General features: G+C 43.6%; 2 protein-coding genes across 4 annotated transcripts in view; both read right to left on the reverse strand.

Moving 5' to 3' along the window:
* Positions 1–1,399: 1,399 nt before the first annotated feature.
* On the reverse strand, positions 1,400–3,340 carry LOC130275685 (urotensin-2 receptor-like). Its single transcript, XM_056523921.1, has one exon. The coding sequence runs from the start codon at positions 2,945–2,947 to the stop codon at positions 1,985–1,987; it is 963 nt and encodes a 320-aa protein (XP_056379896.1). The 5' UTR covers positions 2,948–3,340; the 3' UTR covers positions 1,400–1,984.
* Positions 3,341–3,373: 33 nt separating this feature from the next.
* The window catches only part of LOC130275684 (arf-GAP with dual PH domain-containing protein 1-like), a 114,372-nt gene continuing 89,966 nt past the window's right edge, over positions 3,374–27,779 (reverse strand). For all 3 annotated transcript variants that reach the window (XM_056523920.1, XM_056523919.1, XM_056523918.1), the window contains exons 5-11: positions 27,086–27,198; positions 26,019–26,165; positions 21,341–21,424; positions 21,122–21,184; positions 10,509–10,580; positions 5,205–5,433; positions 3,374–3,663 (exon numbers count right to left, since the gene is read on the reverse strand). In XM_056523920.1, coding sequence (XP_056379895.1) covers positions 3,635–3,663; positions 5,205–5,433; positions 10,509–10,580; positions 21,122–21,184; positions 21,341–21,424; positions 26,019–26,165; positions 27,086–27,198 — 737 coding nt within the window. In that variant the 3' untranslated portion in view covers positions 3,374–3,634. The remainder of the gene's footprint in view (positions 3,664–5,204; positions 5,434–10,508; positions 10,581–21,121; positions 21,185–21,340; positions 21,425–26,018; positions 26,166–27,085; positions 27,199–27,779) is intronic.

Here is a 27,779-nt window from a genome sequence, read left to right on the forward strand (position 1 = left end):
GTATATTTTTGGGTAAAAAAAAAAAGCTGTCCTTGCAGCTATTGCATGTGTGTCTCTTTGAGGAGTCCAAATACAGGAGGTGAGGGCAGGACAAGCAGGGCTCTGTGCAGGCTCCTGGCTTGTCAATCATCTTCATGTGTGAACCTGGAGCATGTCACAGAGCCTCACTGCACAGAGCCCCGCTTGTCCTCAGTGTACAGAGCCCCGCTTGTCCTTAGTGTACAGAGTCCTGCTTGTCCTCACTGCACAGAGCCCTGCTTGTCCTCAGTGTACAGAGCCCTGCTTGTCCTCAGTGTACAGAGCCCCGCTTGTCCTCAGTGTACAGAGCCCTGCTTGTCCTCAATGTACAGAGCCTTGCTTGTCCTCAGTGCACAGAGCCCTGCTTGTCCTCAGTGTACAGAGCCCTGCTTGTCCTCTGTGTACAGAGCCCTGCTTGTCCTCAGTGTACAGAATCCTGCTTGTCCTCAATGTACAGAATCCTGCTTGTGCTCAGGGTACAGAGCCCTGCTTGTCCTCGGTGCACAGAGCCCTGCTTGTTCTCAGTGTACAGAGCTCTGCTTGTCCTCAGTGTACAGAGCCCTGCTTGTTCTCAGTGTACAGAGCTCTGCTTGTCCTCAGTATACAGAGCTCTGCTTGTCCTCAGTGTACAGAGCCCTGCTTGTCCTCAGTGTACAAAGCCCTGCTTGTCCTCAGTGTACAGAGCCCTGCTTGACCTCAATGTACAGAGCCCTGCTTGTCCTCAGTGTACAGAGCCCTGCTTGTTCTCAGTGTACAGAGCCCTGCTTGTCCTCAGTGCACATATCCCTGCTTGTCCTCAGTATACAGAGCCCTGCTTGTCCTCAGTATACAGAGCCCTGCTTGTTCTCAGTGTACAGAGCCCTGCTTGTCCTCAGTGCACATATCCCTACTTGTCCACCCTTACTTCCTGTATTTGGACTCCTCATAGAGACACACAGGTAATAGCTGCAGAGACAAAAATATACATATTTTTTAACCAATGTATATTACAAAAAAACATATAATGGTATTATCTACATTATATAAAAAGTTTTTGTTGACGACAGGTACACTTTAACAGTATACAGATGTGGAGCCTTCCTAATGCTATGTGCTACTATACTGGGTGGCTACATAATATACAAAAGTAATATTTGTCTTTCTGTTCAAACTAATAGAATGTAAACAAAAGGATAAAACATGAAAAGGAAAATATTGACTTCCGTTATTGTAAATCTTCAATGTTCAGAGGACCTCCAATAGAAAAAGTCTGTCAAAATTACAGCTCAACTGTGAAACAATGGACACCAGACTGGTGTACATAACCATACACTGGACCACATAACCATACACTGGTGCACATAACCATACTCATTGTATAATTTTTTTTTAGAAAGCAAAAGTACCTTCGGAAGGCTTCAAGAAGAAGAGAAGTAAAATTAACCACCAATATGAGCTATGATTGCAGTACACAAAGCACATTGGCTGTCTGATCAGGTTGGCCTTGTTGCTGCATATCATAGGATTTTCCATGATCAGTGTTGAGGGAGAAAACTATATATGCAACCAAATCTGTAAAGACATTTCTCATATCTACTTTCTCCAGTATATTTGTTATCCCTCTCTTTGGAGAGCTGCAGACCAAGGGGTTAACTACATATACTGTACATTCACATGAATCTCCGCCAACACATTACAAGCCACTGTGATGTGCACAGTCTTACGCTTTTTTTTTTTTTTTTTTGACCAATAGCAAGTTACCTGCAAGAATTTCAGAAAGGTCTGTGAAATTCTACCTAAACTTTCTCAGACTTTTAATGTTACAACATCAATGAACGTGCAGCAGTTCAATGGCCAGTACAACGGTCCCATTGTCTGCATTTGGAATCACAATTTACACAGCTACCCACAACATAGACCAGATTAGTTATATGTTCCATATTATTATCAAAGTAAAAATTGTTCATCTGAATGGCAGCTGTCTGATTCATCTCCCCAGGGTCCTCTTCTGCACCTCAGTATTGGCCTCACGCATCCGTTTGGTTACATACTCTCTGTAGTTACGAGTCAATAACGTATATAGAAGTGGATTCACACAACTATTGGCATAGGTTAAGCAGGTAACACCGAAATTCAGGTAAATCTGGGAAGATGGTGCCAGTTCTAATATATCATATTGATAAGACTTTGCCAGCTGCCAGGCCCAAAAAGGAACAAAACAGGCCCAATATACAATAATTATTGTAAATATACGCAACATAACACACTGATTTAGTTTCCGGCTTGACCGTCGAAGATCTTGTCCAGAAATCCAGTATGCCCTTGCCAGGCAGCTATAGAGATATAATATGATCAGACCAGGACCCAGAATGCTTGTAAAGAAAAGGACTGTCAGGTAATGTCGAAATGACTCAGGTGTCCATGTAGGAAAGCAGATCTTCTTGCCAGACCCATACTGGCTATCCTGTAATCTCATCATACACATCATGGGCAAAGTCAAGAGAAAAGATATAAGCCAGATTGCCAAACTTGTCAACTTTCGATAGCACCGTGAAATACGAGCCCTTAAAGGTCTCACTATCACCTGGTACCTCTCTGAACTCATTGCAGTGAGCGTGTAGATGCTGGCATGCATGGTAAACAAGTCCATACTTAGAAGAAGTCTACAACCACTATCCCCAAAGTACCAGTCTCTGGCCAGGTATGTGCTTACTACAAAAGGAATAGTTGATAGGTATAAAACATCCGCCAAAGCGAGGTTCACCACATGGACACACATGGAACCTACCGGTCTATGCGATAACACAGTAATTGCCAATACATATAGGTTTCCAGCCATCCCTAGGAGAAACATAACAACAAGTACTGCACTCAAAGTGGATGTAACCAAGACCTCCTCTGCTGAGCCTGGAGACTCCATAGACATGTTGGCTTCGTCCTTTACGTCCATTCTTCTGTTCACCCTTGGTTATCACACATGAAATAGGATCGGATCGGAGTCTGTTGTATTCTTCATTAACATTGAAAATTAATGACTTGGTCCTCACGACATTAGCTCAATGATCTCCTGTAAAGGATGGTGCAGATCAATTCTACCTTCTTATTGAGTTAAAACCCAACAGAATGTGATCTTAGATGTTATTCCGATTACATTTCTACCGATCTGTCATACGTCCATCAGGCAGCTTGGGCATGAAACCAAAAGCTTCCTTCACAAAGAGCTGCATAGAGTGAGCTAGCAGTGTGATTTTCGTGGTGTTCTTGTTGCCTCCCTGCTCTCCTCCCCTTAACGTCTTTGTCATCTTTCATGATTTAGTGTGTCTTGAGAAGACCAGTTCTATTGATCCATTGTTATTTACTGTTTTTTTCTAGGCAAATTTTATCAATCATCAATTTCAGAATAACTGGTGGCAAGAGACGTCATCGGTTACATTTTCTGGAAAAGGTTTAATAGACAGTGCAAATATTTGCTCGGCACATAATAAAAAGAGTAGTTATGATATAGTAATACAGACTTATGTTCAACAACATGCTGAAATGTAACATATTAATAATAAAGCAGTCCACTGGCTGAATGACTGGAATCAAAGCAGTTTATAGGGTCAGAGGAATCCCGGTGAGTTCAGGCAGCGATGTGTTAGGAACGGTGTTTAAACTGAGCTTCAACTAAAAGAAAAGAAAGGGAACAAAAATTAGAAAGAACATGAACATTACACTCAACCTCTACTCATCCTGTAACCGCTTATGATATTAAACATTTTAGGCTGGGTTCTCTGTTTCACTGTTTCCATTAATTTTGCTTTATACAAAAATATAGTCAACTACACCAGTGTACACTAAAACAAATGTTTTTTTTATTTTTTATAATGTAATTCAGTGGTGAAATAGACTCTGCTGTATGGTATACAGCAGCATCTGTTTTTTTAGCATCACTTTTCGGGATATGGGGTCAGGCTATGAGGACGGGATATGAGGTCGAGATAGGAGGTCAGGATATGAGGACAGGATATGAGAACGGGATATGAGGACGGGATATGAGGTCGAGATAGGACGGGATAGGATGTCGGGATATGAGGTCGGGATATGAGAACAGGATATGAGGACGGGATAGGAGGTCGGGATATGAGGTCGGGATATGAAGACGGGATATGAGGTCGGGATAGGAGGAAGGGATAGGAGGTCGAGATATGAGGACGGGATATGAGGTCGGGTTATGAAGTCGGGATATCAGGACGGGATAGGAGGTCGAGATAGGAGGTCAGGATATGAGGACAGGATATGAGAACAGGATATGAGGACGGGATATGAGGTTGAGATAGGACGGGATAGGAGGTCGGGATATGAGGACGGGATATGAGGTCGGGATATGAGGTCGGGATAGGAGGTCAGGATATGAGGACAGGATATGAGAACAGGATATGAGGACGGGATATGAGGTCAAGATATGAGGACGGGCTAGGAGGTCGAGATATGAGGACGGGATATGAGGTCGGGTTATGAAGTCGGGATATGAGGACGGGATATGAGGACGGGATATGAGGACAGGATATGAGGACGAGATATGAGGACGGGATATGAGGACGGGATATGAGGACAGGATATGAGGACGAGATATGAGGACGGGATATGAGGACAGGATATGAGGACTTGATATGAGGACGGGATATGGGGTTGGGAGATGACAACAATATATGAGGATGGAATATGAAGTCAAAAGCTTCCTCCTTTGTTGATTTTCCTCCCCAACAAGGATTTGGAAGGAAAAACTGGGCAACGCCGGGTACTCAGGTAGTTTATTATAAAAATCCCTCTTTTCATTAGCTCACAGTGTTAGAAATCCTCTCAGGGGAAAGGGAAGTGTCCCTCCCTTGTGGTGGTGGGAAGTGATTGGTGAACCTGCTCATGCAGCCGTGTTTATTAGTCATCTCGTGTCTGACTAATGGGACCCCGTAATCTCTTGAACAGGACCCTGGCTTTCTGAAAGTAGCATGTGCTCCATTCATTTTAATGGGAGTGCTAAAGAGACCTGGGTGCTGTACACTGGCTATCTTCGGCGCTCCCATGGAAATGAATGGAGCACATGCCGTCTGCAGCACACACTCCTCTCAGAGAGACGGTGTCCCGTTCATTAGATAGTGGGGTCCCAGCAGGCAGACAACCCTTATAAGTCTACATAGAAGAGGTCAAAGAGATGAGAGACATTTTACCTGCATATTCTCTCACAGTCATGGGTATACTGATAACTTTCTTGAACACACTGAGCCAATTTTCCCGTTCCTGTTCATTTTCGCAGGTAAAGACATAATTACGGTCAGGAGTACTAATGGATATGCCGTAATTCCACATATTGCCGTGTGAGCTCGGGACCATCTCAGCCTTTACTTGATAGCCATTCTCACTACTTCCTAAAAACACCTGACCTTTAGCAAAAGCGTCCTAAAATAAAATTGGAGAAAACCTTGTTATTCCAGATTCATGGAGATGTTCAAGACACGAAGCTGTAAGGATTTACACATTTCTCATTATAGACTAAGGGGAAATATTTTGGGCATTTTACTGAAAGCTCTTACTGAATTACATCAAGCCGATATCTTGTGAGGAATTGATACAAAAAGTGTATTGGAAAATTATATAACTTCTCCGTGCACAACATATAACATGTATTTGCTGACACCTGAAAAGGCTTAAAGGGGTACTCCCGTGGAAAACTTTTTTTTTTTTTAAATCAACTGGTGCCAGAAAGTAAAACAGATTTGTAAATTACTTCTATTAAAAAAAGCTTAATCCTTCCAATACATTTTATGGGCTGTATACTAGAGAGGAATTGTTTTCCTTTTTGTATTTCTCTGATGTCACAACCACAGTGCTCTCTGCTGACCTCTGCTGTCCATTTTAGGAACTGTCCAGAGCAGCATATGTTTGCTATGGGGATTTTCTCCTGCTTTAGACAGTTCCTAAAATGGACAGCAGAGGTCAGCAGAGAGCGCTGTGGTCATGACATCAGAGAAATCCAAAAAGAAAAGCATTTCTTCTGTAGTATTTAGCCCCTAAAAAGTACTGGAAGGATTAAGATTTTTTAATAGAAGTAATTTACAAATCTGTTTAACTTTCTGGCACCAGTTGATTTAAAAATGTTATTTTCACGGGAGTACCCCTTTAAAACAGACACAAAAACTGCTCCCTCATTTTTTACTCCAAGGTGCAGTTTTTTATGTCATTTTTACCAAAAATAATGTGTTACAGTATAGGCATTCCCCTCCATGCCCAAACCAAATGCTTCGCATCCCCCCCCCCCCATACACGTCAGATAAACAACTGGGTAAAAAACTTCAGAAAGAACACCAATATCAATAAAAAATAAAAAAAAACATGTGAGTATGTAGCTTCATATTTTACAGCTAACATCTGGCTGGGACATTTTTGGCCCAAAAACATGCCATGCAGCAAGTATATAGCTATTTACTGCATTTTTTGACACAAGTGTTATCCTAGTCTAAATGTCTGTTCCTACATATTGAAGGCATGCATTTTACTGACATAGCCTTACTATGGATAACCTAAGAACTAAGGCTCAAAGGGGTACTCCAGTGGAAAACTATTTTTTGAAAAACAGATTTTTAAATTACTTCTATATACAAATCTTAATCCTTCCAGTACTTATAAGCTGCTGTATGCTCCATAAAAAGTTATTTTCTTTTTGAATTTCCTTTCTGTCTGACCACAGTGCTCTCTGCTGACCGCTCTGTCCATGTAAAGAACTGTCCAGAGTAGGAGCAAATCCCCATAGCAATCCTATCCTGCTTTGGACAGTTCCTGACATGGACAGAGGTGTCAGCAGAGAGCACTGTGGTCAGACAGAAAAGAACTACACAACTTCCTCTGGAGTATACAGCAGCTGATTAGTACTGGAAGGATTAAGATTTTTACATAGAATTAATTTACAAATCTGTTTAACTGGCACCAGTTGATTAAAAAAAAAAAAAAAATTGTAACATAGTTCATAAATCCCTGGATCAACGTTCTGTCCCTATAAATCTAGTAAACATAACCAGAAATGTTATTATTCTCCAAAAATGCATCCAGACCCCTTTTGAACTCTTTTACAGAGTTCACCGTGACCACCTCCTCTGGCAGAGAATTCCACAGTCTCACTGCTCTTACAGTAAAGAACCCCCATCTGTGCTGGTGTAGAAACCTTCTTTCCTCTAGACGTAGAGGATGCCCCCTTGTTATAGATCCAGTCCTGGGTATACATAGATCATGGGAGAGATCTCTGTACGGTCCCCTGATATATTTATACATAGTTATTAGGTCTCCCCTAAGCCGCCTTTTTTTTCTTCTAAACTAAATATTCATCCATATTGGTTTTCTTTTATTTTTGACACCTTTGTTCCCATAAGGTATATATTTATTACAGTGAGAGTTTAAGATATTTTTAAAAGTCTCCCATTTAGTGTCAGTATTCTTGTTTTTGAGGACATTATCCCATTTTATATTGTTAAGTGCTTCTCGGAGTTGATCAAACTTTTCCTTCCTAAAGTTCATTGTTTTTGTGGCCCCTCGAGAGATTCCCTTATTGAAGAACAAGTTATAAGGTATTATAGTGGTCCCTCAAGTTACAATACTAATTGGTTCCAGGACGACCATTGTATGTTGAAACCATTGTATGTTGAGACCAGAACTCTATGGAAACCTGGTAATTGGTTCAGAAGCCCCAAAATGTCATCCAAAAAATAGGAAAAAGTGAGGATTAAAGAAAATAAGTAGATAACTAATATAGATAAAGCAAATCCTTATATATAAGAAAGATTTGCTGGGAGCTGTAAATAACTGTCTATGTCAGTGTTTCCCAACCAGGGTGCCTCCAGCTGTTGCAAAACTACAACTCCCAGCATGCCCGGACAGTTTTGCAACAGCTGGAGGCACACTCTTTGGGAAACACTGGTCTATGTAGAGGACAGAAGCTTCTTCAGGGTCCTTTACAGAACACTTAAAGGGGTATTTAAGGCAAAAACTTTATATATATATATATATATATATCAACTGGCTCCAGAAAGTTAAACAGATTTGTAAATTACTTCTATTAAAAAATCTTAATCCTTTCAGTACTTCTGAGCTTCTGAAGTTAAGGTTGTTCTTTTCTGTCTAGGTGCTCTCTGATGACACCTGTCTCGGGAAACGCCCAATTTAGAAGAGGGTTGCTATGGGGATTTGCTTCTAAACTGGGCGTTTCTTAGACAGAAAAGAACAACCTTAACTTCAGAAGCTCATAAGTACTGAAAGGATTAAGTTTTTTAATAGAAGTCATTTACAAATCTGTCTAACTTTCTGGAGCCAGTTGATATATAAAAAAAAGTTTTTTCCTGGATAACCCCTTTAATGTCCTAAAAAAAAGGAAAATGTAGCCTCCCTCAACTGATTTACAAAGGAGCATATAATCCTGGCAGAGGTAAAGAGTACAGAACATGTAATACCTCCCTGTACTGTACCCCCACTTAAGGAATACAGGGGTTTTACCAGTGAAATATCCATTCTGATCGGTCGGTTCTTCCAGCCATTGACACGTTTTGCAGATTCCTTAGCATTGTATGTTGAGTCTGGTTTCGAGTTACAATGGTCTAGAAAAGACCATTGTATGTTGAAACTATTGTATGTTAAGGCCATTGTAAGTTGAGGGAACACTGTATATTATGATCACTATTTCCTAGGTGTCCTTCTACTTGCACATTACTCTGTCAGGTCTGTTGGTTAATATTAAGTCTAGTAGGGCGCCCCCTCTGGTCGGGCCCTGCACCATTTGGGACAGATAATTGTCTTTATAGTCAGAAACCTGTTTCCTTTATGAGATTCACAGGTCTCAGTCTCTCAGTTTATATCAGGATAGTTAAAGTCCCCCATTATTATTACCTCATTCTGATTAGCTGCCTTTATTTGCCTCAATAATTGATCTTCTGCCTCTTCCATTATGTTTGGTGGCTTATAACAAACCCCTATCAGAATCTTTTAATTTTTATCTCCATATATTTCTACCCATAATGACTCCACATTATCGTCCCCCTCCCGTATAGCCTCCGGCAGTGCGGCCTTCAGACTCGATTTCACATACAAACTCCTCCCCCTTTCCATTTTGTCCGATCCTTCCTGAATAGACTATGGGGGAGATTTATCAAAATCAGTGCAGAGGAAAAGCTGCCCAGTTGTCCATAGCAACCAATCAGATTGCTTCTTTCATTTTTCACAGGCCTTGTTAAGAATGAAAGAAGAGATCTGATTGGTTGCTATAGGCAACTGGGCAACTTTACCTGTCCACAGATTTTGATAAATCTCTCCCTATATCCCTGTATGTTGACCGCCCAGTCACAGCCATCATCCAACCAAGTCTCTGTCATACCCGCTATGATAATCCTCCTCAAACATTATCAACTCCATTTCGTCAGTTTTATTGGACAGACTTCTGGCATTAGTCAACATGAAATTCAATGGTGTATGATTTTTTTTTTTTCCTATGAAGCCTATCCCTATTCAGGTACATAAATAAGTCCTCCCTCTCTATCTACACTATCTCCCCCCTTTATGTTGTAGGTCCCCCCCAGTCCCTAGTTTAAACTACACTCTTAATCCTTCCAGTTCTTATCAGCTGCTGTATGCTCCATAGAAAGTGCTTTTCTTTTTGAATTTTTTTTTCTGTCTGACCATTTTTTTCTGTCTGACATGGACCTCTGCCCATGTCAGGAACTGTCCAGAGTAGGAGCAAATCCCCATAGCAATCCTATCCTGCTCTGGAAAGTTCCTGACATGGACAGAGGTGTCAGCAGAGAGCACTGTGGTCAGACAGAAAAGAACTATACAACTTCCTCTGGAGTATACAGTAGCTGATAAGTACTGGAAGGATTAAGATTTTTAAATAGAAGTAATTTATAAATCTGTTTAACTGGCACCAGTTTATTTAAAAAAATAAATAGTTTTCCACCAGAGTACCCCTTTAGGCTTTGGTCACATGTAACGGATCCGCAGCGTATTTTACGCTGCGGATCCACCGGTGACCCTACCGATTTTGTGTTTCCAGCTGTTGCCCCCCCAGCCCCCTCCCACCTTCCCTTGCCTTGCTTCGCCCCTGGCCTGCTCGCAGCGGCAATCCGTTGCAATGAGCAGCCATATGTGCAGTATACTGAGACATCGTGGCTGCTCCGTGATGTCTGAGTGGACTCGGTGACTCTCAGGCCCAGTGTGGCTGCTCGTAGTGGCGATAGGGGATGGGGCACTTGGACCCCCAATTATCCCAAGAACAGAGGTCAGTTGAGCATTGCTGAGTTCCTATAGAGAGTGAACGGAGCAGTGGACAAGCATATTGTTGCTCCATTCACTTGGGGAACAATTGACCATTATTCTCATGATTAGTGGGGATTCCAGTAGTCAGATCCCTACTGATCAGCTAGTGATCAGCTATCTTTTTGGTATATATGTTATATTTATAGCAGTTTAATTCTAAATAATTGTAAATGAGGAATTACCAGGGGGTCTTTGAAGTACATTAATCGTCGGTGATCTAGGGTGAACCATCTTCTCTTAAATGCATCAGTAGGCTGTAAAAAATACAGTGGTTTTAAGTATAAAATAATCGCATGTGATGTCACAGTTTATTTTCATCTCATAAATATCAGTAAAAAAACAAAAAAAAAACTATATTTAATTGTGAACTAAACTTGAAATTACTGGTCTAAATTTAGGGTCTAAAATTATAGCGGTGATGCCCTGTATTAACCCTTCAGACGCGGCAATCGAAGCTGACCGCTGCGTCTGAAGCGAAAGTGAAAGTATCCCGGCTGCTCAGTCGGGCTGTTCCGGACCGTCGCGGTGAAATCGCGGCGTCCCGAACAGCTTACAGGACACCGGGAGGGACCTTACCTGCCTCCTCGGTGTCCGATCAGCGAATGACTGCTCCGTGCCGGGATCCCCTGCATGGCCGGCGCTCTCCTTCGTCGTCATCACGTCGTCGCGCACGCCGTCCCGTCATCCAATAGGAGCGGCGTGCGTAGCGACGTGATGGCGGCGACAGAGAGTGAGGATCCCGGGCAGCAGAGACGGTCCGGAGCGACGGGGACACCCGGGGACGCGGCGACAGCGATGGAGGGCGACATCCAGGGCAGCGGTGACGAGTGGTGATGGGTCCGGAGTGGCGGGGACACTTGAGTATTACCTACTATACCAGTGGTCTTCAACCTGCGGACCTCCAGATGTTGCAAAACTACTACTCCCAGCATGCCCGGACAGCCAACGGCTGTCCGGGCATGCTGGGAGTTGTAGTTTTGCAACATCTGGAGGTCCGCAGGTTGAAGATCACTGTCCTATACTTGACATTGTTTTTTTTTTTTAAATCAGAACATTTTTATTGAACAATTTTTTCACAATAAAAAAACATATAAAACAATCCAACAGTCCCCCCCAAAAAAAAACTCCCTCCCCCCACCCAGAAAAAGACAATCTTCCTCCCCTCCCCCCTACCCCGGTGTCCCCTCCTCGGTAGCCACAGATAAAAGGCATAAGGTGGTCCGTAGAAAGAACAAAACACAGCACACAATGAAAGTAGAACTCATGGCGTACAGCAGTCACACAGGCACAGAAACATAAAAAAAAACGGTCAAACAAGGAGGTAGACTCGAAGGACACAAATGAACCTGCGCATATAAAGTAATAACAAAAAATGGGGGGAATTGGCCAATAAGACTTAGACATTATCAACGGCCAGGGTCCCCATCACCCCCCAAAAGCACTGCAACAGAAGATCTGCATAAGTATGTAGACGGTACCCCAGGGGTATCCAGCCAGGGACCACAGATAGATTCAAATATACGTAATGTTTTCCTCTTTGTATACACTCCCCTCTCCAATCGAATGATGTGATTCAGCTTAGCAATCAGTTCTACTATAGTGGGCGGCGAGGGTCGTAACCAATACTGAGCTATCAGTTTACGGGCTTGATAAAGGATCCTATTAATGCCGACATGCAAGCCACTATCCTCATACCACCCTTCCAGTAATCCCAAAAGACACTTTAGAATAGATAAATTAAATGGGCAACCATACACCCGGCTAATCAGCTGTCCCACCTCTCTCCAGAATAGAGCGAGATGTGCACAGTCCCAGAACATATGGATCAGATGAGCATCCGGCATGGAGCAGCAAGGACAACAGGAGTCAGGCCGTAAGCCAATTTTATGAAGGAATGCAGGAGTGCGATATACTCTATGCAATAAAAAAAATTTGGGACACCCTATGGGCCTCGGATACGGCCAGCCTTGGGGTCATAGAAACAATTTGTGTCCAATGCTCATCTGACAAGGGACCCACCTCAGTCTCCCACTTTGCCCTAACAGTCAGCGGGTATGCTTCATGGTAGAAGGAGAGGAGCTCCCTATATAACACAGAAATCACACCCTTAGTAGAAGATTCAGTAAACAGAGTTTGTACAACAGCCGATGAGCCAATATCGAAGCCCCCCGACCTAGACTGCATTGCCAGGGCATGTAGCAGCTGCAAATAGCGATAGAAATAAAAATGAGGTAAAGTAAATTCCTCTTGTAGCTGAGCAAAGGACTTCAACACCGGCCCATCATACAACTGAGAGCGATACAACACCCCTCGAGTAATCCAAGGAGTACTTGCATGTAACAAACTCACTTCAGGTAAGTTAGGATTAAACCATAGAGGGGAGAAAGTAACAAATACAGAGTTTCTCAACAAAGCCTTAAATTTTGTCCACACTTTCCGGATAAGAGCAAAAGTGGGGGGGATATCAGGTGGCCGAGTCTGCGCAGCCATTTCCAACAAGTAAATAGGAGTCACCTTGCCCAGCCTCTTCGAAACCAACTCACCAGTGCGTCCCATAGTGTCATACGGAGCCCACCCCCTCAACTGCTGAACCTGTGACGCCAAAAAGTATAACCAGGGATTAGGAATAGAAAGACCCCCGGCCTCCTTACTACGTTGCAATGTCTCCAACCGCAATATGACAGACTTCCCATTCCAAATAAGTTCCCTTAATAAAGACTGAATCCTAAGAAAGTATTTCATAGGGATCCAGACAGGGGAATTATGCAAAAGATATAAGAATTGAGGCATGAGTATCATTTTGATTAAATTAGATCTACCTATCATAGAGAGAGGCAACTTCCGCCATACGGCCACTTTACCAGAGCTACGGTCAAGTAAGGGGATGAGATTCAGAGATATATAATCAAGAGAATTCTTCGAGACCACCACACCCAGGTATTTAAATTGAGTTACCACAGGAAGACCCACCCTATCCAGTACCGGCATGCGAGGAAGGGAATCAAGAGGGAGAATCGTAGACTTATCCCAATTGATAGCCAGGCCAGAATAACTACCATAGGTCTCTATCAATGCCATAAACGGGGGTAGAGAATGCACAACATCCCTCATAAACAACAGCATATCATCAGCATAAAGGGCGATACGCTCTTCCAGACCACCATAGTATACTTTACATTGTATTTGGTTCAGAATCTTTTTTTTCTAGATTTTCCTCCTTTAAAATTGGGTGCGTCTTATATGCCGGAGCGTCTTATATGGCAAAAAGTACCGTAAATGACTGAGCACAGCTTCTAATGGGCAGTTACAAATCCTGCACATCAAATCTGCGCAGGATCCTGTACGTGTGAACGTACCCTTAAAGATGCTCAACTGAAGAACAACTATGCAGTTTTGAAGCTACACCATCTAAGGAATAGTCCACTCCAATGCAGATGCTGGGGACTCTTGGGATCTACCCCTGTCATTGGGTGCATGGAGCGAACTCCACTCCGTGCCCGATGACTGGCAATACTCCCAACATAGCCATTTAGCCCCAAGACAAGCGCAGATCCTTCCTAAGCATGTTCATTACTGTCTGCCGGGTACGTACTAAAATCACCTTATGGTGAATAACACCTTTAAATGTAAAAAAAAAAAAAACAACTGTTTGTCTCATAAGAGAGAACTCTGGTTGCATAGCTACAGTTCCCGTATCCTCTTTATCCTATCACTTCACCCATCTCTATGATCAGTGCAGGGAGAAAACAGGAAGCTGAACGATCTGTATTCAGCATCCTATTACAATTTTGAAAAGCATAGTGGTGGAGTGGTAACCACAGGATGCCAGGAATGAAACATTAAGGCTGGGTTCACATGGCCGAAATGTGCGGAATGTCCATTCTGGAAACATGGACATTCCGCACATTTAAAGGGGTACTCCGCTGCCCTGTGTCGGAAGCTCCGCTCGCAGCGTCCGGAAGTTTATTGTTCCGAACACTGTGTGCGGGCTTCGGTGTTCAGGGCCGCCCCTCGTGACGTCACGCCCGCCCCCTTCGTGACGTCACGCCCGCCCCCTTAGCGAAAGTCTATGGGAAGGGGGTGCGACACGTCATGAAGGGGGCGGGCGTGATGTCACGACGGGCGGCCCTGAACACGGAAGCCCGCACACAGCGTTTGGAACAATAAACTTCCGGACGCTGCGAGCGGAGCTTCCGACACAGGGCAGCGGAGTACCCCTTTAAATGATAGATAGACAGCAATGTACTTCCGAGTGGAATCTTCAGAAAGAACAGACAAGTTTTTTTGTGGATGCCGGAATTGGAATTTCTGCAGCAGAAACTTCTACCAGGGAAATCAATGGGACTCTGCTACAGCATAATTGTCTTTGCGGAATTCCACACATTCCGCCGTGTCAGCATACCCCTAACTCTGAGGTGGGATCCAGATGGTTTTTCCTGGTTCCCGGAACTGGTTGTTAAAGTCACAGCCTGAGAGAAACTGTGGCTTGATCTTGCATGACTGTTGCAGCCAATAAGGGCCCATGCACAAAAAAGATTTTCCACCCAGAGAAATTCAGGGCAAAGATTCTGGTGCAACAGCCTCCAATTATCTTCAATGGGATTCTGCTGCACTGTACATACTGCGAAATATCCAATTCCGGATTTCGTCGAAAGAATGAACATGTTCTTGCTTTCATCGGAATTCTGCCCAATTGAGGACAGTGATGACCATGCAGTCATAATGTTGATTGATTCTGGTGGCGCATACTGCATGTGGAATCTGCCTGCAGTTTCTCCCGGCAAAAATTTCAGAGTGTGCATGGACCCTATGGGGGGGATTCATCAATCTACATAGAGTAATTTTAAGTGTATTTTCTTGCGCAAAATCTTGCGCAATGATATTTTCTGCGTTCTTTTTGTGCGTCTTTTTTGGTGGAACTTTTTCTACAGATGTCACCCTTCGGGTGTACTGTAGAGCCATTTTTCCCGTAGACATCGATTTACTAACTGGGTTTTTTTTTTTTGTGCAAGTGTCATTTTTTGCGCAAATATACACCACCTCGGAGGACACGTACCAAAGTGTGTATTTTCACACAGTAAGGACTGCAACTCCCATCATGGACAGACTCTGCCCATGATGGGAGTTATAGTCCAGGGGCTGAGGTGCAGATCACAGCAGGTCATTATCCAGAGACCTGCTGCGATCCGCATTTATTAACTGTAAAAGCCGGCGGTACATGCGGCTTCACTGCGCTGACACGACTTCTATATACACTGTCATAATTCATAATCCCCGCCGCCGGGAGAGGAGAGCTCTGATTGGTCAATAGCTATTCTGCAATCAGAGCTCCCCTCTCCCGGCAGGGATTATGAATTATGACAGTGTATATAGAAGCCGGTGGCAGCGCGATGTAGCCGCATGTACCACCGGCTTTTTAATTTAAATGCGGATCGCAGCAGATCATTTTGGAGATCTGCTGCGATCCGCATTACATTAGTGGCCCCCCAATTTAACCCGTTCCTGCCGAATGACATATATAAATGTCATGATGTGCAGGTAGTTCGCGCATCATGTCATTTATATATGTCATGCAGTTAACCCGGCGATACACGGCATCGCACGGGTTAAGTGGCAGAAGTCCCGCTGTCCCGCTGTTACCAGCTTTTGCAAACCCCCCCCAGGACCATCTGTGGATGGTCCTGGTCAGCGATCATTGTGGTTGGTCCCTGTGGACCAATCACAGTGATCGCTGACTGTGGGGGGTTAAAGTTCAGATTCCCCGCTCTTCCCGCCCCTAGAAGTCGGGTAGAGCGGGGGAAGAGGATCCCGGGAGCTGCGGGGGGCCGCGGCACATACCTGCTGTGGGACCGGCGGGGACGGCAAGGACCGGGGACCGTCTAGAAGGCAGCTGCGGCAGGTAAGTGGAAGCAGCAGTGAAGATCGCCGTAAAGTGATATTCACTGCTGCTTCTAGGAGTTTCAAAACTACAACTCCCAGCATGCCCAGACAGCCTTTGGCTGTCTGGGCATGCTGGGAGTTGTAGCTTTGCAACATCTGGAGGGCCGCAGTTTGGACACCACTGTGCAGTGGTCTCCAATCTGTGCTCTTCCAGATGTTGCAAAACTACAACTCTCAGCATGCCCAGACAGTCCAGGCATGCTGGGAGCTGTAGTTCTGTAACATCTGGCCCTTCAGATGTTGCCGAACTACAATTTCCAGCATGCCTGGGCAGTCTGGGCATGCTTGAAGTTGAAGTTTTGCAACAGCCGGAGGCACACAGGTTGGGAAACACTGAGTTTCCCAACCAGTGTGCCTCCAGTTGTTGCAAAACTACAACTCCCAGCATGCTCAGACAGCCGACGGGCATGCTGGGAGTTGTAGTTTTGCAACAACTGGAGGAGAACAGTTGGGAGACCACTAAGTAGTGGTGTCCAAATTGTAGCCCTCCAGATGTTGCAAAACTTCAACTCCAAGCATGCCCAGACTGCCCAGGCATGCTGGGAGTTGTAGTCAGGCAACATCTGAAGGGCCAGATGTTACAAAACTACAACTCCCAGCATGTCTGGACTGCCTGGGCATGCCGGGAGTTGTAGTTTTGCAACAACTGGAGGCGCACTTGTTGGGAAACATTGTATGTTTCCTAACTCAGTGTTTCCCTACCTGTGTGCCTCCAGCTGTTGCAAAACTATAACTCCCAGCATGCACTGACAAACCGTACATGCTGGGAGTTGTAGTTTGGCAACAGATGGAGGCGCACGGGTTGGGAAACACTGAGTTAAGTAACAAACTCTCAGTGTTTTGCAACCAATGTGCCTCCAGCTTAACTACAACCCCCTATGATGGGAGTTGTAGTTTAGCAACAATTGGAGGCTCCCTGTTTAGGAACACGCTGCATTATGTGCGCTCTTCCCAGGGGAGAGCACAAAAAATGTACTAGCCCATATTTCTTGTTTTTCTTTTCTTCTCATTTCAGATACGTGAATGCGGAGGACTACGTCAGATTCGGTGGACTGCGACGATGACCAGCGTTTTTTTTTTTCATTTCAATAAAATGGTTAAAGGGTACCTCTCATCAAAAAAACTTTTGATATATTATAGATTAATGTATGCAGAATAACTTCACAATTGCATGTTATTAAAAAAATATGCTTCTTTCTATTTAATTTTCCACTTTGAAGAAATGACCACTAGGGGTCTCCCTACCAGTCCTGGCAGAAAGCATTTCAGACTCATGCTGGAGTCCTAAACACTAGAGCTGCCAGTCTGCTTTGCTCACAAAGGAGAACACTCAAAGCTGCCAGCCTGCTTTGTTCACAGCCTGTTTGGCTGTGAACAAAGCAGGCTGGCAGCTCTGAGTGTTTAGTACTCCAGCATGAGTCAGAAATGCTTGCTGACAGGACTGATCGGGAAAAATACAATAGAAAGAAGCATATTTTTCATTAACATGCTATTGGAAAGTTATTTAACATTCATTAATCTAAAATATATCAAAAGTTTCTTTGATGAGAGGTACCCTTTAAAGAGGGCTGTGGGGGAGTGATTTTTTTGAATAAAATTTTTTTTCAATGTGTTTTTTATAATTGAATTTTCAGGATTAGTAGTGGAAGCTGTATTATAGAAAGAATCCATTACTAAGCCAGGGCTTAGCGTTAGCCCCAAAAACAGCTAGCGCTAACCCCCAATTATTACCCTGGTACCCACCGCCACAGGGGTGCAGGGAAGAGCCGGTACCAACAGGCCCGGAGCATCAAAAATGGCGCTCCTGGGCCTAGGCGGTAACAGGCTGGCGTTATTTAGGCTGGGGAGGGCCAGTAACAATGGTCCTCGCCCACCCTGGTAACATCAGGCTGTTGCTGCTTGGTTGGTATCTGGCTGATACTGAAAATAGGGGGAACCCTATGCGTTTTTTTTTTATAAATAAATAAATGTGTGTGGTTCCCTAATTTTTTCAGTATCAGCCAGATACCAACCATGCAGCAACAGCCTGACGTTACCAGGGTGGGCGAGGACCATTGTTACTGGCCCTCCCCAGCCTAAATAACGCCAGCCTGTTACCGCCTAGGCCCAGGAGCGCCATTTTTGACGCTCCGGGCCTGTTGGTAGCGGCTCTTCCTGGAAACCCTGTGGCGGTCGGTACCGGGGTAATAATTGGGGGTTAGCATTAGCTGTTTTGGGGGCTAACGCTAAGCCCCAGCTTAGTAATGGATTCCATCTATAAGACAGCCTCCACTACTAAGCCTGAAAATTCAATTATAAAAAACACAACACAATGAAAAAAAAAAGTATTTAAAAAAACACTCCCCCACAGCCCTCGTTAACCCTTTTATTGACATTTAAAAAAAAAAACGCTGTTCATCATCGCAATCCACAAAATCTGACATAGTCCTCCGCATTCACGTATCTAAATTTAAAAGAAAAAAAATTATAATTTAGTAAATTTTTTTGGTTTCCACACACAAGCAAAAATGCTATAAAAAAAATCACAAGAAAAACTGACAAAGCACTGGAATGGAATCCTGGCCTCAAAGCAATAGAACAAAATCCCTGTGTCCACTTTTCCTGTGAGGTAGAGAAGGAGTGTACGGTAGAGCGAGGGGGGAACGTTTCTATATTTGCACAAGATTTATCAAAGGAGTGCAACAGCCTTAGTAAATTCTGAGCAAGAGTGTACAATAGACAAGCAGTGTAAATGGATAGAACTGTGTCTACAATAGACGCCTAATGATGAATCCCCCCCTATGTGTCTACTGTTTCCCTATTGCCCACTTCTGCTGCTCTCAATGAGGGGAGGACAGCATAGTGATGTCCCTGTCTCATTGTTCTCATATGTACTACTATGGCTGCCGGCTCCAGCCAGAAAGTAGGAGGAACTGGTTTTTGGAAATGTGAATGCCACAACTGAACTAAATCCTTTAACCCCTTAAGGACACAGCCCTTTTTCACCTTAAAGGGGTACTCCGGTGCTTACACATCTTATCCCCTATCCAAAGGATAGGGGATAAGATGCCTGATCGTGGGAGTCACGCAGCTGGGGATAGCTATCACGCCCCCTCCCGTAGGCTTGCATTGAGGAGCGGAGCGTGACGTCACACGGGGGCGGAGGCAGAGCGAACACGCTCGGGGGACTGATTACAAACGGGGTGCCGCGTGCATGATCACGGGCGTCCCCAGCTGCGGGACTCCCGCGATCAGGCATCTTATTCCCTATCCTTTGGATAGGGGATAAGATGTGTAAGCACCGGAGTACCCCTTTAAGGACTGAGCCCTTTTTTGCAATTCTGACCCCCGTTGGTTTACAAATTAATAACGCGAAAACGCTTTTACCGAATATTCTGATTCTGAGATAGTTTTTTTGTCACATATTCTACTTTATTTTGGTGGTAAATTTCCGGCGTTACTTGCTTCCTTTTTGGTGAAAAATGTCCAAATTTCATGAAAAATTTGAAAATTTTGCATTTTTCTAACTTTGAAGCTCTCTACTTGTAAGGAAAATGGATATTCACAATAAATTTTATTTTTATTCACAAATACGATATGTCCACTTTATGTTGGCATCATAAAATGGACATATTTTTGCTTTTTGAAAAAATTAGAGGGCTTCAAAGTAGAGCAGCAATTTTCAAAAATGTCATGAAAATTGCTAAATCTGAAGGGACAGATGTTACAGAACTACAACTCCCAGCATGCCTGGGCAGTCCAGACATGCTGAGAGTTGTAGTTTGGCAACATCTGGAGGGCTACTGTTTGGGCACCACTGTAACAGTGTTCTCCAAACTGTGACCCTCCAGATGTTGCAAAACTACAACTCCCAGCATGTCCAGACAGCCTTTGGGCATGCTGGGAGTTGCAGTTTGGCCTTCCTAGTGGTTGCCACAGTAAAGATCACTTTACTTTCACTTTCAATCCCCCCCCACCGTTGACTCCCTACCTGAGCCAGGATCCAGCAGTCTCCAGCGAAGATCGGGGGGTCCCAAGGCATCTTCTCCTGCAGGTACTGGCCTCCATCTTCTGTCCATGTACCCCTCGACATCCAGGGGTGGGCAGAATGGGGGTTGCCATGGCAACCCACTGTCCTGCTCTGCCATTGGTCAAAATCAGTTCTGACCAATGGCAGGGGATAGGAGGAGATCGCAGCACTGCGACCTCACTCCTAGCCCTCAGGATGATCGGGGCTGTCCCTGACAGCTCCGATCATCGCTATTTTCCGAGTTATCGGGTCACCAGAGACCCGATCAGCCCGGAATAGCAGAAAATCGCATGTCTGAATTGACATGCGATTTTCTGCGATCGCCGACATGGGGGGTCTCAGGACCCCCCTGGGCGATGTGCCAGGGACTGGCACGGCGGGGACTGGATTTCCCACGGGCGTATGCATATGCCCCACGTCCTTAAGGACTCGGGATGCAGGGCGTATGCATACGCCTGGCGTCCTCAACAGGTTAAAAAACGACCCCCTTCACTACCCTACAGCACTATGGATCCCAACATTAGCCCTTTTACTGCCCAAAACCACCAAGAATACAGACATTAATCCTTTAGGCTCCAAGATTCCTAAGACACATTGATGCTATTTTATTGCCTTTTCATTCTAATAACCAGTCATTGATGCCTGTTCTTGTGATACGTCATAGATGTCTTAATAGGTTTTTTCCAGGATCAGAAACAGCACCACTCTTGTGTGTGGCATTGCAGTTGTAATTCCATGCACAACCTCAAGACAGGTGTTGCACTTAGTTTTTTTTGTTTTTTTTAAGCCTGGTTAATGCCACTTGAAAGCAATTTCCCTTTATTTGTCCACATTATTTTCACCTACCTTTGGCCCAGTCTTCTCCATGTATCCTTCCTTCAAGAAATTCTGAGGTAAACGACTTAAAATCTAGGCAATGACAAAAACATAGCATATCCTTGAATCTTCTACATGGTATCAGTCCGGACCATTTCTAAATGGTTTTCTTGACAATGCAATGCAACTATGTAAACGTTCCCATCTATATTGGATGTGATATATGTATAATTGTCTGCACCCGTTTACCTCTTTGTCACTTGCTGTGGGAAATGCAACTTTCATGTAATGAAACTGAGCAGCTCGGATGGCGTTAAACCAACTGACTATTTCCTATAAAAAAAATTAAGAAAATTAGACAATTTCCCTCAAGAAAAAAATCCAATGCACAAAACATGATGATGATGTGGTCTACCTCACTTTTACCTGTACCTTTTAAAAGGGGTTATCAACGAATAGAAAAACACAGCTAACAGCATCATCTGTCCTCGGGTTAAAACATGGCTCCATTTACTTCAATGGAATAGAGCTGCAATAACACACACATTGGCCCTCATTTACTAACAGCATTCCGACTCTTTTTGTAGGGTTGTGTGCCTAAATTCTGTGTAAATTCCGAATGTGCGACAGAAAAAAAACAGACAGAATCAGAAACAATCAGAGTGAAAAAAAAACCCTACAAAATGGGCGTGGTTTTCGGGAAAAGGGGCGTGTTCCCTACATTTCATCCAAAATCATTCATCTTTTCTAAAAACCACTCTGTAAATCATGTGAATTTTCTGGGAAGAAAACCCTACACTTTCAAGCATGTATAAAGTTTCCGAAACCAGAGTAAATTAGTAAATACCATGGGGAAAAAAAGGTCGGAACAGCAAAAAAAAAAAACACAAAAAACAAAACCTACACTCTTAGTAAATCAGGGCCAATCTGTATGATGCTGTTTTTTGAAGAAATTAGCTCTGTTTTTCTTATCCTGTGTAACTGCTTTAAAGGCATGGTCCAAATTCTGTTAAAATAATAAGGCAGGGTTTATACTGACTCTGAGGGTGGCTGGTGCCGACAGAATAAGTCGGAAATAGGACTGTGGAGACATAGCCATTATAATAGAGGGAAGCTCCCAACTGAAACTTCAAACAATGCACAGTACAGTGAAATCGCATGGACAGCAATAGGATTCTGCTGCATCGGAATTTCTGTGCGTAATTTCTAAGTGAAATTACACTTGGAAATCCTTCAGAAATTTGTCTGAACCTAACCTAATTGTCTGGTGGAACGTGGTAACAAGAGTCTTCCCTTCAGGGCCACCACAAGGGAAATACATCCTTGCATAGTACAAAAAGAATGAAGATGGCACTCACCACAGTTGAGGTAACGGCTGTGCTTTATTCTATAACCAGCAGACTACAGCATGGGGTGAGGGGGACGCCAAGAGCGTGATAGCTATTTCGTGCACCAGCCGCTCTGAAGAAGTGCACCTGGTGCACAAAATAGCTATCACGCTCTTGGCGTCCCCCTCTCCCCATGCTGTAGTCTGCCGGTAATAGAATAAAGCACAGCCGTTACCTCAACTGTGGTGAGTGCCATCTTCATTCTTTTTGTACATTGCATACTTAACTCTGGATTGAGCACCCTACTGGAGTGTATATGGACGAAGTGTTCTGTGGTGTAATTTTCCTTGCGGGTCTACGAGAGCTGTGCCGAGCGCTTTGCCTTTTCCCATTTGCACATCCTTGCATAGTACCCTATGAAATCAATTGCCTGTCCATGTAATGCATGGAAACGCAGAGTCCCTTAGAGAGTAAGACATGCCCTTTTGTGATATGCCTAGTGCGAGACCCGCCACTATTAGCAATATTTAAAAAACCTGTCAACCTGTGAGCCCCACCATCTTGCAAGAATATGACAATGTTTTGCAGAACAATTCAGTAAAACAGATAATAACTTCATATAGCTGTAATAAATTGTAGAGCCTGCAAAGCATCGTGATTTAACTCTTGTTACCTGTTTGAGATGGGTTGGGAGGGATCAGCTAAACGTTAGTGCTACTCAGCTCTATTAAGAACACTGGGCTAGGTTCACACCATGTTTTTGTCTCTGTTTCACTGTTCCCACTACAGTTTTTTATATGTATCCATTTTTTCATATAAAATGTATATGTTAAATGGACAGCAAATGCATAGTGTGAACCTACACTAACCTCCTACAACAGCCAAAACAGAGCCCTTGTAAATTAAAGGAGAACTCTGGGATATACAGTGATGGCCGTAAATGTTGGCACCCCTGAAATTTTCTAGAAAATGAAGTATTTCTCACAGAAAAGGATTGCAGTAACACATGTTTTGCTATACACATGTTTATTCCCTTTGTGTGTATTGGAACTAAACCAAAAAAGGGAGGAAAAAAAGCAAATTGGACAAGATGTCACCAAACTCCAAAAATGAGCTGGACAAAATTATTGGCACCCATAACTTAATATTTGGTTGCACACCCTTTTGAAAAAATAACTGAAATCAGTTGCTTCCTATAACCATCAATAAGCTTCTTATACCTCTCAGCCGGAATGTTGGACCACTCTTCCTTTGCAAACGGCTCCAGGTCTCTCTTATTAGAAGGCGCCTTTTCCCAACAGCAATTTTAAGATCTCTCCACAGGTGTTCAATGGGATTTAGATCTGGACTCATTGCTGCCACTTCAGAACTCTCCAGCGCTTTGTTGCCATCCATTTCTGGGGGCTTTTTGATGTATGTTTGGGGTCATTGTCCTGCTGGAAGACCCAAGATCTCGGACGCAAACCCAGCTTTCTGACACTGGGCTGTACAGTGAGAGCCAAAATCCATTGGTAATCCTGAGATTTCATGATGCCTTGTACACATTCAAGGCACCCAGTGCCAGAGGCAGCAAAACAACCCCAAAACATCATTGAACCTCCACCATATTTCACTGTAGATACTGTGTTCTTTTCTTTGTAGGCCTCATTCCATTTTCGGTAAACAGTAGAATGATGTGCTTTACCAAAAAGCTCTATCTTGGTCTCATCTGTCCACAAGACGTTTTCACAGAAGGATTTTGGCTTACTCAAGTTCATTTTGGCAAAATGTAGTTATCTTTTTTATGTCTCTGTGTCAGCAGTGGGGTCCTCCTGGGTCTCCTGCCATAGAGTTTCATTTCATTTAAATGTCGACGTATAGTTTGCGCTGACACTGATTCTCCCTGAGCCTGCAGGACAGCTTGAATATCTTTGGAACTTGTTTGGGGCTGCTTATCCACCATCCGGACTATCCTGCGTTGACACCTTTCATCAATTTTTCTCTTCCGTCCATGCCTAGGGAGATTTGCTACAGTGCCATGGGTTGCAAACATCTTGATAATGTTGCTCACTGTGGACAAAGGCAAATCTAGATCTCTGGAGATGGACTTGTAACCTTGAGTTTGTTGATATTTTTCCACAAATTTGGTTCTCAAGTCCTCAGACAGTTCTCTTCTCCTGTTTCTGTTGTCCATGCTTAGTGTGGTACACACAGACACACAATGTAAAGACTAAGTGAACTTCTCTCCTTTTTATCTGCTTTCAGGTGTGATTTTTATATTGACCACACCTGTTACTTTCCCCAGGTAAGTTTAAAGGAGCATCACATGCTTGAAACAATCTTATTTTTCCACAATTTTGAAAGGGTGTCAACAATTTTGTCCAGCCCATTTTTGGAGTTTGGTGTGACATTATGTCCAATTAGCTTTTTTTCCTCCCTTTTTTGGTTTAGTTCCAATACACACAAAGGGAATAAACATGTGTATAGCAAAACACGTGTTACTGCAATCCTTTTCTGTGAGAAATACTTCATTTTCTTGAAAAATGTCAGGGGTGCCAACATTTACGGCCATGACTGTAAAACTTATACACTATCCCATAGAGCTGCACTGAGGAGGCGTGTAGGCCGCCACTTTTTGCGGTGGTCGACATGCCCGATTCAGGAGGAGAGCCGGGGCCCCGTGCAAGAGATTGCTGGAAGGGGAGGATCTGATACTTATGCCCTATCCTTACATTTTCCCAGAGTTCTCCTTGTTCACTACACTGGATATGCCATACCTGGTAAAAAGAAATTTCCAAAATGCAAATCAGGTACACAATTTCTGTACACACATTCAGTTAAAAAAGAGCCTTAAAAGCCTGCAGGACAATAATACAAGCTATAACTTACAGAACTATAACTTGGTAAATAAATAAATAAATATGATGAAATAAATACAATATAACTAAACCTATTAACATCAGTCTTATGTTCAAGTTTCTAAATTATTTAAGGGGTACTTTGGCCCTGAGACATCTTATCCCCTATCCAAAGGACAGAGAATAAGATGTCCCACCGCTGGGGACCCCCACAATCTTGTATTCGCCACCCACCTGTTTGAGCTGCACGCCGCGGTGCCAGCTCACAAACAGCCGGGTGGCAACCACAGGGCCGAAGTATTGTAATGTCACGACTCCGCCCCCGTGTGACATCACCCCCCGCCCCTGCTATGCGAGTCTATGGGAGGGGGCGTGACGGCAGTCACGCCCCCTCTCATAGACTTGCATAGCGGGGGCGGGGGTGATGTCACACGGGGGCGGAGTCGTGACATCACGATAATCCAGCCCCGTGGTTGCCACCAGGCTGTATGTGAGCTGGCACCGCGGCGTGCAGCTCAAACAGGTAGGTGGCGAATACAAGATTGCGGGGGTCCCCAGCAGCGGGACCCCTGCGGTGAGACATCTTATCCCTATCCTTTGGGTAGGGGATAAGATGTCTCAGGGTCGGAGTACCCCTTTAAGATACTGAAAAAGAAAACCTGTCCACCAGCTCTACCCCAATAAAGACATTATTGTCTTTACACTGCCCCTTTCTGGCATCGGTTATACTGATTATACAAGCGATAGTTCTGTTTACTTCACCTGCCCATCATTGTGGTACACAAATAAGTTTCTTGCTTTGTTGTCTTTGACATATGTGATCTGTAAACCATTGGTGTGTTTCATCTTCTCTGGCTGAAAAATGGCATTAATACTGTCTATTTTAATTACAGCCTTTGGTTCCTTTGCCTATAATATAAAGAATCAACAATATTAGATTCTTACAAACATTTATGCAAAGAATGGTTTCCTATAGACGCAGCGGTTAAGCTATAGGGGTTGCAGTAGTTGCAGTTGCGTCTAGGCCACAGAGTAGAGATGAGCGAACTTACAGTAAATTCGATTCGTCACGAACTTCTCGGCTCGGCGGATGCTGACTTTTCCTGCATAAATTAGTTCAGCTTTCCGGTGCTCCGGTGGGCTGGAAAAGGTGGATACAGTCCTAGGAAAGAGTCTCCTAGGACTGTATCCACCTTTTCCAGCCCACGGGTGCACCTGAAAGCTGAACTAATTTATGCAGGAAAAGTCAGCAACCGCCGAGCCGAGAAGTTCGTGACGAATCGAATTTACTGTAAGTTCGCTCATCTCTACCACAGAGCCATAGGGTCCACCGGCATACCCATGTCACCATAGTAGCCTTATGCTGATTCCTGGCTGCTACAGTATACAGGACGATTTATCAAAACCTGTGCAGAGGAAAAGTGGAGCAGTTGTCCACAGCAACCAATCAGATCGCTTCTTTTTATTTTTCAAAAATTGAAGAAATATTCTGATGGGTTGCTTTGCTATATTATTTCTTTTGCAGTGGTCAACTACAGTATATAGAAAAGCAGAGCATGCTAGGGTCTTCTATGCAGTGGAAAAAAAAGGTATGTATGCTAATGTATAGGAAACGTGGATGCCAAACAGACACTTTTTGAGCATTTGTTGGATCGTGTGGTCACAGCATGGCTATTATATTAAATGCCTGTTTTGTCACTACATAATATCTACACTGTTATAACAATATCTGTATATTTAATATAAACAACATATATATATATATATATATATATATATATATATATATATATATGATTTTTGTTCATACCCTCCTCAATGATACTTACGTCAGGCTTTATGAAATACTTCAAGGTACCATCTATCTCAGTCAGGACAAACTTCCTTGCCAAATACTGTCCATTATCTCTTCCTCGCTTGAATAAGATTCCTTCCTTGACACCTGAAATGAGAAACATGACTTCTGTCTACATCAAAGTTTTTTTTTAATACAATTCTTATTGTTATTATTAATGGGGTTTTCTAATAAAAAAAAAAAAACATGTGTAAATGGTTTAAATGCATTAGTCACTTACTTATATACTGTTATTAACTTCAATGCCTCTGTAATCCAGTCACACATGAAGTCACATGACCATGCTCCTGGTGTTTACATCCTCCTTGTGTTATGTCGTGCACTTATGGTTATCACCACTCTGCCCCCCTACCTACCTAGTAATGACATCACACCTCTTATCTCCTTGCTTCCTTGCTTCTATGTCGCAGGAGGGATGGTGTTTCACACGCTGGGCAGCAGAGCAATAATATCAGTAGATGAGTCTGTGTCTGTGTTGGGTGCAAAGCTAGTAATTTTAGTAATGAAAGAGGAACCAGAGTAACTGTAATCCTTCATATTGTTATCTCACCTACAACAAGCCCCAGCAGTATTAAAGCTACTGTGCTGTATATAGATGTGCAAATAAAAATGAGTTAGGGTGGCATCATCTGAAGAGCACTCAGACACACAGAGGTACTTTACATTTT

This window comes from Hyla sarda, chromosome 6 (assembly GCF_029499605.1).
Source record: "Hyla sarda isolate aHylSar1 chromosome 6, aHylSar1.hap1, whole genome shotgun sequence".
NCBI classification, from domain to species: domain Eukaryota; kingdom Metazoa; phylum Chordata; class Amphibia; order Anura; family Hylidae; genus Hyla; species Hyla sarda.